We start from the raw sequence: 16858 nt of genomic DNA, 5'->3' as shown, positions 1-16858 counted from the left end.
TTTTTCTCAAAGTTTTGAAAAGCTATTAGCCAGGATCATGGTGTAATAAGACATAACGTTTTCCTTTAAAAACTTTAAGTGCGTGTGTAGAGTTAAGAAGCTGTTGTACATTTATGATTTAATAAAATAATTCTAAAGGAAATTGTGTAATTATAGACTTTTTATTTTAAATAAGTTAAGGATTGGGTAGTATAATTAAGGTCCGTTGCAAAGTCGTTGTTATATTTGTGTTAAGATAAATGCTGGTCAGATAAAAGTGTGTGTCTACAATTCATCAGGATTAAATTATGTAGATAACTTAAGGGATATCTCTGCAAGGAGAAACACCTTTTTAGATCTTTTAGATGCTGCTTCTTCAATGCAAGGAAAGGAAATAACCCCAGCGAGGTACTCTTCAGGGACACAGGTCTAGTACAAGAGAACTCTTGACGGCTTCTAAATTCAGCCAGTCTTAAAAAACTGTGCTGTTTCTACAAAGCTTTAACTACAGTAGTTTATAAGGATGCCAACGAAAGCTGAGGGTGTAGAGCAAACTAGTTCTAAGCTTCAGTTAAACTTCTTTAGGTAAGATCTTATTTACTTTTCCTTCCTTAATTTTCCTCCCCAAAAGATAAACTAATACTCTTCAATGGTCTATTTCAGTATAGTGGTTCTTTATGTAGTTTAACATAGCTGTAAATTGAGTTTAACAATTTATAAACTCAAGAGAGTAATTTGTAAAACCCTTTTTCCAATCTGTCATTTATGTAAATTATTTTGGTTGTTTCCCCCCCCCTCTTTCATCCCCCCTTACCCATCCCCTCCCCATGCATGAAGATTCAGGTGCTTAACATATCATTTTTTTCCCTGCTGGAATTTTAGCATTGATATGAACCATGGACAAGTATATTCTGCTGCCACAAAGACTGTAAAGTTCTTCATTTCAACAGCTGAGGCAAGCCAAGTGATCATTAATAAAAGCTTTTCTTGGTTCCTTCAGTGGTGTTGGTAGTAAAATGGTAGGTAAAAGTTAGGCTGCAAGTTCACTACATCATGAAATTCCCCATCATTACAACCTTGTGAATTCACATTTCTTGGAGCAAGTCTTTTTGAGTGAACGAAGGGTTTTCATAAAAGCAGATATTTTGACCTTTTGATATTGGGAGAAAAAGGTAGGGTAAAGTGGTTGTCAGAAGTTTTCAGATAATAATTTATGCTATTATACTATTGACTACATTGTAAATTATGTACCCAATACTAGTTTACATATGGTAATCCTTTTCTAGTACCCCTAACCTATGGTAGAGATCTTCAGAACTTCATCGCCTGGCTTTACTGCCTTTTCAGGAATTTGACAGTTAAGTCATTCTCTGTACACCAGTTTGATCCTAAAATCACCACTGAAGTTACTTAGGTTCTTTCAACAAACATGATAAACTTCTTCAGATACTTTTTTTTTCCTTTGGCAGGAAGGTGTCTTGCTGCAGGTAACTAATGAAGAAGTGGTCAACCACAGAGTCTTCAAGAAATAAGAAATTCTGTACCATCTGAAAGTAGTTCTTGTTGGTGCCTTCATTTAAAAAGCACTTTTTTAAAAGATTAAAGGGAAATGTTTTCTGATAAAATCATTAGTACAGGTTCCTAATATAAAAATACAAATTGAGTGCCTGTAAAATTATCAAGTCAGAAAACTGTATCCTGTTTAAAGTCAGGTTTTTATAAAATAAATATTTTTATTCAAATAACTGGTGTAATGTTTACACATAACGTGTGTGAATCTTGTTGTCTAAAGGTCATAGAAATTTTTTAAAGCAATTTCACAAATTGATAAAGCACCATGGACATTACTGGCTATGCCTAATAAAATGCCATTCCTTACTCTGTATAGTCAGCATTTGAATAGTGCTATGTCTGCCATTCAATGGCATTTAGCCAGCTAGAGTGGTATGTAGCAGTTGGTCTTGAGTTAAGAATGTGTCAGATTGTGATCTCCATCTAACATTTAAAAAGGCTTCATTTCACAAGGGATTTAAACTTGGTAGATGAGCAGTGACTGGGTATTTGAGTTCATGAAAGAAACCAGAGTAAGCTTTATAATTTTACCAATTTGCCTTCCCCAAGCTGTTTCTCTGCAAAAGTTTGTATTGAAGATTGTCAAGTTGGTGTTACACAAACTATGAAACAAGGGTATTTCACAATGGGTAAAAATCATGGTCAAGCTCAAGACAATACCTTTTTCACATGTATACACTTGTTGCTAATGAACACTCTTAAATACAGAATGGGGTTGTCTTATCTGCGTCAGAAATTTTAGAGCAATAACAAAACGGTCAGGTATTGTAACATTGGAGCTGGAACCCACCCATAGCTGTCCCTCTGACACAGGTTTTCAGAGGCAGTTAATTGCACAGGAGATTGCCTGTTCTTGTCCACACAGCAGCTGATGGCTTTCAATCACATGCCTTTGTAATTGCAGTGCCAGCGTATCAATAGGCTGCCAGAGCATTCTATCATTGGGGTGCCAAATATGGTTAAAGGTCCAAAAGTTTGCATGACAAACTGGCATTCATCTTGAATCTTAACAGTAAATGGTTGTAGAAATGTGTGAAATTATTTCAGTTTACAGATAATGGAGAGGGAGACTCTCAAGCTGTTGATGCAAGATGTCAAATAGCAGTACTTAGTGGTCTTGGTATACCAACAAAACTACTGGAATAGTCATGAAGCCAAGTGGTTTAGTCATTGATCCATGCTGCCTCTTCACATGGAAAGCATCAGTTGACGGTTTGGGATGATGCTGGGGACATATACAGTCAAGTCAAAGGTGATGAGTCAATTTAAGTTTATTCCGACTTTAAGCAGTGATTTTGTCATCACCATTCTGTCAAGTGGAAAATGCCATATGATGATACATACTGTTTTTTTCTACACTAGAGTATGTAGACTGAGAAACTAAAAAAGGAAGTTAAGATTACAAATGAACCACTGAAAAAACCAACCATCTAGGTCTTCAATTCATTGGCAAAAACGGATTGTGAAAGGCCTAAGGCCAGTTGAAAATGGGAGTTTTGGTCTTTATAAAATATCAGGCCTGATTCTAAAACCTGAAAGTTAAATTCATGTTTTAAGTTAGTATTGCATACCAGAGTTGGAACCAACCCATCACAGACCCACCCTCCAGTGAGCTTCAGAGGCTACCGCTACATTATTTCTAATGTCAGAACAGCTAGCTCCAAGTTTCTGATCACACAGATGCATCTTGTTTCTCCACAGAGCCGCTGGTGAACTTAGCTGGGCAGTGCAGTCAACTACAGAATATGCTATCTGAGCAAATACTTTTTTTTTAGTTCACATAAGGGGTTAGTTTTTAAAGTCTGCCTGCAACCTACATGAACTGTGGTCTTGAGCATTAAGACCCCTTCTAGGGTGGACTGCTTTGCCCTTTAGTACTGGAATGAAATTGTGCTGTGCTGACTCATTTTACTGTATTAATGGCTAGGAGAGCCGCCCATTGAAGACTGACCTTAAGGGTTTTCATATTCCTCAAGATCCATGGTAATGATGTCATGACATCTCAGTTGCCAAGAGTCAAACTGGCAGAATGGCAGTTTATATAAGTCCTGATGAGTCAGGCTGACAGTTTGGTGGTTTTGTTTAGAACTGGGGAAAAGCTTGTATCTTGGAGGGAAGACCATAAAACAAAAGTTAAGAATTCAAATATAAAATTTATTTTCACAAAGTTTTAAGTTGCATATTCATAAAAATGAAACCACTTCAGGGCATGGACTAAATGTTAAGGCTACTTGCATTTCAAGTCATTAATGAACACAACTTGGAAAAATGTGGATGCAGTCTGCTCTTTGAAATGAAAATGCTGTCAGGTTTACATGTTATTTTGAACGTATTTATAAACCTTGCGTATACTGCAAGTAGGAAGACTTCATGAAAAGTAGCTTTCCCTCAAATTCCCCAGAAGTCCTAAATGTTAAAATGTAAACTTTAAAATGTCTTAATTTGGTGATTACTACTTGAAGACATGTGACACTTGTTACAAGTCAAGAGAAACTTGAGTTTGATTGATGGACCAGTTTCTTGGTGTTTATCCAGATACTGGGATCCGTTCCAGTTTTGTTTTTTCACTTTTTCTTTCCTTTCTGGTTTTCCTTTGTGTGGCCTGAGGTCACCAGTTCTTTAGGTACAAGCAGAACACTTCCATCCTGGTTGCATTGAAGAGCATACTGGTTTGGATTGACTGGCCTACCTTGGTCATCTCTTAACCTACTGAAAACATCATGACACAGGTCATGCAGTTTCTGTTTCATTATGTTAATAGCTTTGTTATATTGCGCTCGCTCTCTTTTAAGGCTTTCCTTCTTAGCTTGTAAATGGCATACATCATCTTCTAAATTCAAAATTACGTCTAATTTGCGTTTACGGCAGTTCTGAGCAGCAACTTTATTTTTTCCCCTTCGTCTGATATCACGAATAAGTGATATCTGTAAGTCTGTCAGATAGTATCTACTTAGCATGCTATTGAAGGCATCAACAGGCATTTGGACAATATCATCTACAGAGAAAGGAATACGCAGAGCTTTAGCACGCCGTTCATCACGGCTTAAGTTTCCATCAGTGTTACTGAGGTACTTGCTTATTTTCTGTGACTTTCCAGGCCATGACAAAGATTCAGTAGGTTCTGCTCCAGTTGGCTGCAAATGGTAAGTATGATTATGAAATACATGTTGAAATGCAACTTCCTTGTGAAAGCCAGACTCAAGTATGTGGTCCATATGACAGATGGGCTCTGGGGAGAAGCCACCTACAGCTCCTCCTACATCATAAGGAGAAAAAGAGTCAACGTCACTAATAAAACCTATAGCCCCTTGATCATACCCTGAGTGAGAGGAATTCGATCTGGTGACAAAAGTGCTACAGTGACTTGAATTTAAGGAAAGCCCAGAATCAGAATCTGGTTCTTCAAAAAGCTGAGAAACTTGTACTGGATCAAACCCTTCTTCCATGGCCAGAGACATTAAATTTATTTCATCAAATAGATTTTCATCAAGGTCATATAGAAGGTCTTGGCTGGTTAGGTTCTGCAGCTGACTGTCAACAGGTGGAAGGACTGTCAAATTAGTTCCAATAAGTGTCTGCTCAGAATTGGTGGTGCAAGAATTTAATTGCAGTAACGGTTCTTGTGGCTGTGAAGTCCTTGCTGGAGGATCTCTACAGGAATCGTTGGGACACAGCAGCATGGCCTCATGAAGACATACATCTTGGCTGATAGCCTGGCTAAAGTTTACATTATGTGATGAGTTCATGCCATCACTGCTACCGCTAGGAATAAAAGGAGTAGCCCCCAGGGAGATGCTCTAAAAGAAGGGGGAGAAAAAGCAGTTTAAGCATGGGTAACTTGATAGCAGTCCTACTACCTAAACTTTTCTCCCTACTTAAAGGATGACTCACTTTCCCTAGTAAGTTAACAGTACATATGTGATGTGTACACAAATAAGCCTACACTAAGGGGGGAGGAGGGGTCAGTATTATTAAAAATTCAAATTGCTGTGAAAAGTGACTCAGCTGATTCTATAGCAGGTTTTTGGAGGCTGTAAATACCACAGGAGACTGTCCATTTCCTCCAGTGGGTTTGAAATGAAGACAACAATTCTTTGCAAGCTACAGGTCAGCAGAATACCAGTCATCATAATCTCACCAAGTTTTCAAAGAATTTTACACAACTCATGTCAGGTGTGTCAGCATTTTCTTTGGTATAAAGTTTGTACAGACAGTATTAGGCTTCATGGGCCATAAAGTGTTAACAGTTTTGCCCATTCTGTTGGAGCACGAAAGTAGTCATACATAGAATGTTAAAAGAATGTGTTTCAATAAAACCATTTAAAAAAAAAAGCCTGATTCTACCAGTTCATGTGAAACTGTAAAAAACCTGGACTGTTTCTCATCTGTAAAACATCATCAGAAACATGGTACCGAAATTATTTTTTTTGAGGGGTTAGACATAAGAATATAGTTCAGTGCCATCGAGTCACAGACAACTCATAGCAACCCTATGAACGAAAGACCTGAACACTTGTGGAACTTTCATTGTTTCTCCAAGTTCAGAGAATTTTTGGAGGCAAGCTATTTCAGAAGTGGATGCCACTCCTGCTTGCTTAAGTTTGCACCCTTTATCCTATGTAATTTGGAAGCAGGAGTGGCATCCACTTTGTAAACAATGCCTCTGGAAATTATGAACTTGGATAAGCAATGATAGCTGTAAAGGGGCTTCAGGTCTTCTGTTCACAGGGTCGCTATGAGTTCCTTAATGTGAGAGGTTTTCTACTTAAATTACTAACGTATTACTAACCTATGTGTAACTTGGTTAATGGGAAGAAATCTTGCAGTATGTATTTCTCCCATAATATTCCATAATGGCACTTTTGTCAGGATGAACTACCAGCCTAGCATACACATTTAAAACCTAAGAATATCACTGTCTAAGTTTATCAATAGTTCCTTCTCGTCTAATACACTACAGTGAAAACATGCTGTTTTAGTTTGTCATGTGTTTATCACTTTGTGCTTTCATATGAATGATCTAGGTTTGATTTTTGATAATTTGGAAGGAAGGAAAAACATGATTAATTCTTCAAAGTTGATATATTTCTATAAAGTAAAGCCAGGTTTCTGTAAATATTGTATTTTAATTAAATAGTATTTATTAGAGAACTCTGGTTCTCAGTGGCAGGGAATTGTGCTGTCAATGCAAAACTATGTAGTTCAAATCCATGAGGTGCTCCATGGGAGAAAGATGGGCAGTCTCCTCCTATGTGATTGCCTCAGAAAACCACTGGGAGATCAGCTATGGGTCAGTTCCAACTTGACAGCAATACTACTACTAATTACTAAACTAATAAGTACTAGTTTAATCTGTTCTGCAATGTAGTTATTCAGAGAGGTCTGAGCAGATATATTCCCATAAGGATAATAGCCAAGATTCCAGTTACCTCTAGTAAATTTTCAGGCTGTGATGAAAGCAACTGAAATAACTCTTCAAGACAAAAAGATGTGTCTGTCCCATTTAGATGCCTCTGAAGAACAAAAAAAAAGGTAAATTAACTTCATCTTTAAAGATAACCAGATTTTAACATGCTGGATCCCTTCTACCCCTTTTCTGTAAGAAGTTTTATGCTTTATTTCTCTTTTAGCACTCTTAGTATTTTAAAATGTGTATTTCAAGTTCAAAGTGACCATATCTCCAAAGGCTTTCCTTACTTCTGCTCTAACTTTCCATAAATTTGTGGTTAGTATTTTTAGTTCCACTGTATTTTACCTCTCCATAGATCCTCCCGACTGGTTACAAAATTAGGGATGTTGGGTGTCACTGAGTCGATTCTGACTCAGCATGTGACAGTGGGCTGCCCAAGCACGTTTTCTTTGACTGTAAACTTCACAGAAGCCAATCACTGTAAAATCTTTCCATTAGAAGCCTACCACTTAGAAAAATGTCTCATCAACTTTTTTAAATACTCATCGTTTCTTTCATACATATTTCAATTCTGCTTCTGAAGTCGGTTTTTTCTTTTCAAAGAACTCTTTTGATATGTTAGTCCACAGGGAGGTATGCTGCCTCTCTGACAGTTCAAATTCTCCCAGCAGCTCCTAGAGCCTCTGAAAGCCCTGTGGAGAGTAAGCTCTTAGTTGGTTCCAACTCTCTATGTATGGCAAGAACAGAGTAAGACAAGAGACCTCATTGAGAGGGCCTTGAACTGGCTACTGTTAACTGATCAGAAAGTTGCCTGGCTTTGTGCCACCATCACAAGCATTGCCATGCTTGGATGATCCCATTATTTCAGTCTCTGTATTGATTATGCCATTGAGGGTCTGACTTTTTTTGTACTGACCCTTGACTTGACCAAGCCCCATCTTCAGTGGTTAATCTTCCTTCGTGGTGACATGTTCAAAGTAAGGGAGACTGAGCTCTGCCATCCTCGCTTCTAAAGAATATTCTGGTTGTCTTTCTTTCAAGACAGATTTGTTTCTTCTGGCACTTAGTCTACAATATATACTCTTAGCCAATACCACAATTCAAATCTGTTGGTTTTATCCAGCTTTCACATATATACAAGGTGATTAAAAAGACCATACTTGGGTCAGGCAGACCTTAAGTCTTCAAAGTGACATCTTTTCTCTTTAACACTTTAAGGTGGTCTTTTGCAGCAGATTACTCCAACATAGTATGTTACTTGACTGCTTTTTCCATGGACACTGTTGATCCAAGATGAAATTCTTGGTAATTTCAACTTATTTGCCATCTATCTTTGATATCTATTGGTCCAGTAATAAAGATTTTAATTTTGTTAGTGTTCAGATATAATCCATACTGAAGGTAAAATCTTTTACCTCACCACTAAGAACTTCAAGCTCTTCACTTTCAGCCAGTAAGGTTCTGTCATCTGCATATCTCGGATTATTTACTGATGTCTTCCTCCAATCCTGATGCTGTAGTCTTCTAGCTGTTTTACATAGCCCTATTTAGCTCCTTGGATTATTTGTTCAGCATAAAGACTTAATAATCAACATTAAAACCCCCCAACTTTGCTACCTATCTTTTCAAACATTAAATCTTACTGTACACCTCCTTTTTCTAGTTAAAAGTCTTTTGATCCATGTACAGGTTCTGTGTGACAGGCTCACTTGTCACTCTCCGAAACTCCACTAATGTTCAAGGCTCAACCCAAGGCCCACTGCTGGGACGAGGGATCATGGCTGAGCACCTTCTCGGAAAGAGACTATAAGGGTGTGTTTTCCACATGGCTATATTTCTCTCGGCTTGCCTCTGGAGCACTGGTGGACAGGTGAGAAAGAGAGGAAGAATCCATTTGTGTAGAGTTTCTGTGTCATCAAGTTGAGTACAACTCATAAACTCAAAAGAACCCTATGAATAACTGATCTGAACACTGTCCTATACTGCACCATCCTCACAATCTCCAACAGCCTCAAGCCCATTGCTGAAGTCACTTGTCAATCCACGTGGTTGAGGGTCTTCCTCTCCTTTGTTGTCCTGGCATCTTCCCAAGCAAGATGTCCCTCTGCAAGGAATACCGTCTCCTAGCACCATGCCCAAAGTAAGATTAACTTCATAATCTTTGCCTCCAAGGATGCAGTTTCTCAGGGCTACCATAACAAAGCAACACAAACTTGGTAACTTCAAACAACATAAATTGATTCTCTCAGACGCTATACATGTGAAACACAGGCACTGGCAGGGCCACAGTCCCTCTCACGGTTGTAGGGGAGAATCCTTCTGTCTTCTAGATTCTGGTGCTGTTGGCATTCCACAGCCTCCTAGGCTCATGGCCACGCTGCTGTAATCTCTGTTTCCATCTTTATGTTGTTTTCTCTTGTCTCAAATTTCCCTCTGCTCTTATAAGGATATCTGCCATTGGATTTAGTTTAGAGTCCACAACAATAGTCCAAGATGATCTCATTTTAAGATCCTTAATTGCATGTTCTTTCCAAATAAGGGCACATTCACAAGTTCTGAATTTGTATCTCTTCTGGATGGGGACTAGGGATGAAGTGTTCAGCTTCCAACTAGAGGGTGGTGGTTTTGAACTTGCCCTGCTGGCCTGAGGGAGAAAGATCCAGCAACCTATCAGCATTACAGCCAAGAAAACCCAATGGGAGCTTTTCAGTCACAAAGGCTCACTATGAGTTGAGATTGAGAGCATCTTTCCACACCTCTTTCCACCAGTGAACAGGCACACTAGACAGTGGGCCCAAGAGGTGGTCCCTCAGTCTAACCCAGGGTACATTATGGGCCCATGAAAACCCAATGGCTTAATTTTGCTTGGCCCATTTTGGGAGACTAAGTGAGGATCTAGCTCAAGCCTCTAGTTCTGGCCACCTGGCCACTCATGAAGGTAGCTAGCTGAGGATTCCTAGGTTTGAGATGACAATTGTCTATCAATTTCCAGCGTAAATACAACTCACAAAACCTGCCAGCAAGTCCTTGAGACATTGTATAACCTGAATTTAATAGATAAATAATACAGGTAATTTTATGGATTGACTCCTTTGTAAATAAACACACCCACACTAAATACGAATTTTTTTTCATATATCAAAATTTGCTTAGAGTAGAGCATGTTTATACACAAAAATTTTCAACACAAACTGTCAAAGCCAATAAAATCTACATTAAAATAAGAGTAGCATTATGAGAATATTCTGCTGTGCTTACCTCATGTCTAGATTCAGGAGCCTTTTCTGCCTCTGGTTTATCTATGTTCTTTTCATCTTCATTGGTCCTCTGTAACAAATCCTCCTGAATGGACACCCTTTGCTCATCTTGTTCATGCTGGGAACTGTACCCCACAGCTTCCCGCCTCTCTGTCAGTACTGAAATTTCCTACGAAAGTACCAAAAAAACATGCTAACTAGAAATCCTCTTATTTCAGGAAATAAGTCAGTCTTTAAAACTGTTCTGTACTTTCTACACAGTGCTTATGGAAATCCAAAGATAGGCAGAGACTGAGCATTCATTCAATACTACAGAAACATTTAATTCTGAAACAAATGGTCAGGGTTTTTTTATTCTGATCCTTGTTAAGTACTCTCAGAGAAAGATCATTACAATCTGCATAATTTACACTGAAGAAGATCAAAGTCTACAGCCTTCAGTACCAACTGCATCTCAACATTAAAAAATAAAATTCCCTACAAATGAGGCAAAAAGCACCATTATGATAGAAGGAAAACAGACTGAAGCTACTGATTTCACCTGGATTCACAATGCTCATGCTGGTTGGTGGATGTTGTCAAGTATGACTCACAGCGACCCTGTGAATGACAGATCTGAAAGCCCTGTCCTATCTTGTGACACCTTCACACTCTGACACACTTAAGCCCATTGCTGAACTAGGCAAATCTACTATCAAGGACCTCTTTAAATTGCTAAAATACAAGGGCCGAGATGTATCTGACTTGACTCTAACCACAGTATTTTCAATTGCTTCCTCTGAATGTGAAAATTAAGACAATAATAAGGATGACAGAAACAGATTTAATACCTTTGATAAAATGTTGGAGAAAAGTACTAAATAGCCCATAAACTGTCCAAAGACCAAACAAGTCTTGTCTTGGAGGAAGTGCTTCTTAGAAGATGCTTCGTCTCACAACTTCTGGGCATGTTATCAAGAACACTAGTCCTTGGAAAAAAGCATGTTGGTCAGCAAAAGAGAGGAAAATTTTCACCAAGAAGGACTAACACAGTAACTACAACAAAGGGCTTGACATGGCACATGATAGGGCAAGGTTTTGGTTTGTTGTTCAAAGGATGCCTACAGTCAGTCAACTGCATGGCACCAAACAACAACATAAGGACTTTCTAAGTATTCATTGATAAAGGCAATTCTAATTTTGCACAATTTAAATCGTATTGACATATTTCAGCTAATAGATGCTGCCCTGGATGTGCTCACCAAGTTGTGCCAAGAAATCTGGAGAACAACCACTTGGCCAACTGACTGGAAGAGATCTTTATTTGTTCCCATTCCAAAGAAGGGTGACCCAACATAGTGTGGAAACTGTAGAACACTATCATTGATTTCACATGCAAGCAAGATTTCCACTGAAGATTATCCAAAAATGACTGGAAAAGCACATCAGCAGAGAACTGCCAGAAGTCCAGGCGGGGCTTAGAAGGTGTGGTACTAGGGATATTGTAGCTGATGTTAGATGGATCTTGGCTAAAAGCAGGGAATACCAGAGGAATGTCTATCTGTGTTTCATTGACTATGCAAAGGCATTTGACTGTGTAGATCATAACAAATTGTGGCTGACTCTGAGAAGAATGGGAATCCCAGAACACTTGATTGTTCTAATGTGAAACTTATACTTGGACCAGGAGGCAGTCGTCAGAACAGAGCAAGGGAACACTGCATGGTTCAAAATTGGGAAGGGCGTACATCCTATCTCCATACCTTTTCAACCTATATGCAGAGCAGAATATCCGGGAGGCTGGGCTCTATGAGGAGAAATGTGGGGTCAAGATTGGTGGACGATCTATCAACAATCTGCGTTATGCAGATGACACAACCCTGCTTGCTGAAACTGAGGAGGACCTGAAGCACCTGCTGCAGAGTGTCAAGGACTGCAGCCTTCAATATGGATTGAGGCTCAATGTCAAGAAGACAAAGATTCTCACTACTGGGCCATTCGGCAGCATCAGGATGGATGGTGAAGAGATTGCGATTATTCACAGTTTTAGTTTGCTTGGCTCCACAGTCAACACTCTTGGCACCAGTAGCCAGGAAATCAAAAAACTTATTGCGATGGGAACATATTGCGATGGCACATAACACCAACAACAACAATCTGGAAGAGACCTGAACTAAAACAAACTTGTAAATTTGGGTAGATGTGGACATGAGCTTGCCAGCAGGCATTTTTAATTTTTATTATTATTATCACCACTGGACCAATCAGTAGCATCATGATGGATGGCGAAGAGATTGAGATTGTTCACAGCTTCAGTTTGCTCGGCTCCATGGTCAACACTCTTGGCACCAGTAGCCAGGAAATCAAAAAACGTATTGCGATGGGAAAGTCTGCAGTTACGGATCTCTCCAAAATACTCAAGGGCAACAGTGTCTCTCTGGAGACTAAGGTCTGCCTGATACAGGCCATGGTTTTTGCAATCACTTGTTATACATCAGAGAGTTGGACAATGACTAGGGAGGATAGCAGGAGAATTGACGCCTTTGAGCTGTGGTGCTGGAGAAGAGTATTCAATGTACCATGGACTGCCAAGAAAACAAACAGATTCATCGTAGAGAGGATTAAACTAGGCTGCTCCTTGGAGGCAAGGATTCTGGGGCTTCTTCGTCTGACATACTTTGGACATGTTGTAAGGAGAGACAGGTCTTTAGAGAGGGACATCATGCTGGGTAGAGTGGAGGGACAGTGCAGGAGGGGAAGACCCTCTATGAGGTGGATTGATTCAGTGACTGGGGCACTCGGGATGGGTGTGTCAGGCAATAAGATTGACACAGGATAGAGCACGGTTTAGGGCTGTTGTACACAGGGTCGCTATGAGTCACAAATGACTCGATGGCACATAACAACAACAACAAAAACTATTATTGTTATTATTATTTTGTTTGGCTGTAAATAGATCAAACTGCTAAACTGGAAGGAAACTAAAAAACTATTGAGGTTCTTTCTGGAAAGTAGGATTATTATGGGCAGTGTAGGAGAGGAGATTGAAACTTTCAACAGCTTCATCTTGCTTGGATTCACAATTAACACCCTTAGTACTAGCAGTTAAGAAACAAAGAGATGCAGTGCAATGGGAAAATCGGCTGTTAGGGACCTTTCCAAATTATTCAGGATTAGTGACGCCAGTTTGAGGACTAAGGTGCATGTGATTCAGGCCATGGTCTTTCAATCCCTAGCTATGCATCCAAGACCAGGACAAAGAATAAGGTTGACAAGAAAAGGATTGATGCCTTTGAGCTTGTGGTGTTGGAGAAGAGCACTGAACATTCCATGGACGGCTATGCACCTCTTACTCTGGACTGCTGTCATACAAATACTGCCTAATTATATGTTCCTTTTCAATAGTTCATTCCTACATCTATTCCAATGTTCATTATTTGTCCCCTCTTTTCTTAGTTTCCCCACAATCCCCATGTCAGTCCTGTTTTATAACTGTGGTGTTAATGCAGTATTTGTCCTGAGATATTTCACTCAGTATAATGTCCTCCAGGGTCACCAATCTTGTGTAATTTTTTTATGAGTTCCTTGTTTTTTCAGTGCTACATAGTATTTCATGGTGTGAATGCACCATAGTTTTTCTATCCATTCATTTATTGATGGGCACTTGGGTGGTTTGCATCTCTTTGCTATTGTGAATAATGCAGCAATAAACATAGGTGTGCAGGTATGTGTTTGGGAGGCAGCTCTGGTTTCTTTAGGGTATATTCCTAGTAGTGGAATTGCTGTATCAAATGGTATTTCTATTTCCAACTTTTTGAGAAAGCACCAGAAACCAGAGCCACGACTCAAACAGATATATGCACATCCATGTATGTTGCTGTGTTATTCACAATAGCAAAGAGATGGAAGCAACCCAAGTATCCATCATTAATCAAATGGGCAGAAAAACTATGGTATGTTCACACAATAGAATATTATACAGCATTTAAAAACAATGAATTCATAAAACATTACACAATTTGGGGGAGTCTGGAGGGCATTATGTGGAGTGAAATATCTCAGTCACAAAAGGACAAATACTGCATAACACCACGGTTATAACATAGGACAGACATGGGGGGGGTGTAGAAAGAAAATGTGGTAAGAGTGAATAGATAACGAACACTGCATTAGATCAAGTGAGAGGAAGAACTGTCCAAAATAAATACATGATTAGGCATTATATATGTATGACAACCCTCTAGAATAAAGGGTGCATTCATTGCAGGAAGGTCTGGGGCAGGGGACGGAGGGGGAAGATAATGTGCAACAATGAATAAAATTTTTTTAAAAACAGAGAGAAATGGAAATCTAGATGCCAGAACCAAGAAGAGAAATCTGAGACGAGAAAGCAAGCTCCACCCAACCCTGATATAAGAGCAATGCTGGTTCAGTGGTGGAATGCTCACTTCCCTACTGTTAGGTGCCATCCAATCAAGTACGGCTCATAGTGACCTTATGAACAATAGTTCTGAACTTTGTCCTAACCTTCCCCATCCCTAACATCCTTGACACATGGAGTCCACTGCCACAGATACTGTATCCATCCACCTTGTTGAGGGTTTTCCTCTCTTCGCTAACCCTCCACCTTTCCAAACATCCTTTTCCAAGAATAGCCTCTCCTAACAGCATGTCCAAAACATGAGGTGAGGCTTCACCATTGTTACCTTCAATGATCACTCTGGCTGCAATTTCTCCAAGACATTTCTTCTTGTTCTTTTGTCAGTCTGTGGGAAATTCAGTGCTCCTCTCCAACACCACAGCTCAAATGCATCAATTCTTCTGTCATCCTTATTCATTGCCCAGCTCTTAGATCATAGCAGGTAACTAGAAAGACTGGCTTAAATAAGGTGCACCTTAGTCTTTAAAATTACATCATTGCTCTCCAGGTCTTTGGCAAGATCCTTAACAAGAGACTTTCCCAATGCTATACATCTCCTGGTACCAAGAGTGTTGACTATGCAAAACAACTATGAGATATCATCTCACCCCAGTAAGAATAGCAAAATTTAACATGTTGCCGCACACTTAAATTGACAACAATGCTTAGAAACACTTCCCACCCCACCCCCCGCCCCGTCATTTGCGGCAACGTGTTAATAGAACAGCAAACAACAAATGCTGGCGAGGATGCGGAGAAACTGGAACTCTTATTCACTGTTGGTGAGAGTGTACAATGGCGCAACCACTATGGAAGTCTGTATGGCACTCTCTTAAAAAGTTGCAAATAGAAATACCATTTGACCCAGCAATCCCACTACTGGGAATATACCCTAAAAAAACCAGAACTGCCACCCAGGCAGATATATGCACACCCATATTTATCGTGCCTTTGTTCACAATAGCAAAGAGTTGGAAACAACCTAAGTGCCCATCAGCAAACGAATGGATGGAGAAGCTGTGTTATATTCACACAATGGAATACTACACTGCATTGAAAAACAAGGAACTCATGCAATATTATTCAAAATGGGTGACCCTGGAGGACATTATGCTGAGAGAAATATCTCAGTCACAGAAGTACAGGTGCTGCATGGTGCCACTATTATATAACAGGACTAACATCAGGGCTGGGGTGAGACTGAGAAAAATTGAATAAATTATGTATACTGCATTGAAGCAGATGAGGGAGAGAACTATTTGAAAACGATATTATGGTTATGGCAAGAGTCCAGAATGAAGGTTGCATAGTGGAGTGTACTCGGGGTGGGAGTGGGGGGATTCTATACCAATGAAACAATTTTACTTTTCAAAGAGAAAAGTCAACTGGAGGGAGAGGTAGGCAGGGAGAAAAATGCAACAATGAATGTATGGAAATCCAAAATCTCTGTAAATATTCATTAAAACAAATTTTTTAAAAAAGAGTGTTGATTATGGATCCAAGTAAGATGAAATCATAGATAGTTTTGATCTTCTCCAACCATCATGATGTTGCCTATTGGGTTGCCTATTGGTCCAAAGGATTTTTGTTTCCTTGATGTTAAGATGTAATCCATATTGAAGGCTTCAGTCTCTGATCTTCTCCAGCAGGTATTTCAGGTCCTCCTCACTTTCTGCAAGCAAGGTTGTTTCATTTGCATGAAGCAAGTTGTTTATAAGCTTCCTCCAACCCTGATACCACCTTCTTGTAAAGTCCACTTTCTCAAATTATTTGCATGGTATACAGAATGAATATGCATGGGAAAACCATGCAGTGTCCCCTTACTCTGCTTGGACAACTACTTCTTAATCTATATACAGGTTGTGCCTAAGTACAGTAAGTAAAGGGTTTTGAGATTCCCATTTTTCTCAATGTTCTCAACAATTTGTTATGATCCACAGTCAGCCTCTGTATAGACAGCAAAATACAAATAAACATCTTTCTTCCCCTTCTATTCACTTCTTTCCAGTCCATCAACAAATCTGTACTTGTACTATTTCATCAATCCCTCTACTTACCAGAAAGATATGTTGTTGTTGTTGTTGTTATGTGCCGTCAAGTCATCTGTGACTCACAGCGACACTATGTACAACAGCCCTAAACTCCGCTCTGTCCTGTGCCAATTGCACTGTCTCCGACACTCCCATCACAATTATCCCAGTCACTGAATCAATCCACCTCATAGAGGGCCTTCCTCTCCTG

The 16858-nt window shown here is 39.5% G+C and overlaps 2 protein-coding genes across 2 annotated transcripts in view; one reads left to right on the top strand and one right to left on the bottom strand.

The window, feature by feature from the left end:
- HNRNPA2B1 (heterogeneous nuclear ribonucleoprotein A2/B1) overlaps positions 1 to 1511 on the top strand; it is a 7017-nt gene extending 5506 nt beyond the window's left edge. The window contains exon 10 of the mRNA XM_006896130.1: positions 1449 to 1511. Coding sequence (XP_006896192.1) covers positions 1449 to 1511 — 63 coding nt within the window. The remainder of the gene's footprint in view (positions 1 to 1448) is intronic.
- Positions 1512 to 4115: 2604 nt separating this feature from the next.
- The window catches only part of NFE2L3 (nuclear factor, erythroid 2-like 3), a 46349-nt gene continuing 33606 nt past the window's right edge, over positions 4116 to 16858 (bottom strand). Inside the window, exons 2-4 of the mRNA XM_006896102.1 lie at positions 10220 to 10387; positions 6981 to 7064; positions 4116 to 5348 (exon numbers count right to left, since the gene is read on the bottom strand). Of these exons, the coding sequence (XP_006896164.1) occupies positions 4116 to 5348; positions 6981 to 7064; positions 10220 to 10387 (1485 nt within the window). The remainder of the gene's footprint in view (positions 5349 to 6980; positions 7065 to 10219; positions 10388 to 16858) is intronic.

This window comes from Elephantulus edwardii, unplaced genomic scaffold (assembly GCF_000299155.1).
Source record: "Elephantulus edwardii isolate Elephantulus edwardi_28Jun2011 unplaced genomic scaffold, EleEdw1.0 scaffold00182, whole genome shotgun sequence".
In the NCBI taxonomy this organism is placed as follows: Eukaryota; Metazoa; Chordata; class Mammalia; order Macroscelidea; family Macroscelididae; genus Elephantulus; species Elephantulus edwardii.
This window is presented reverse-complemented; position numbering and strand designations above follow the sequence as displayed.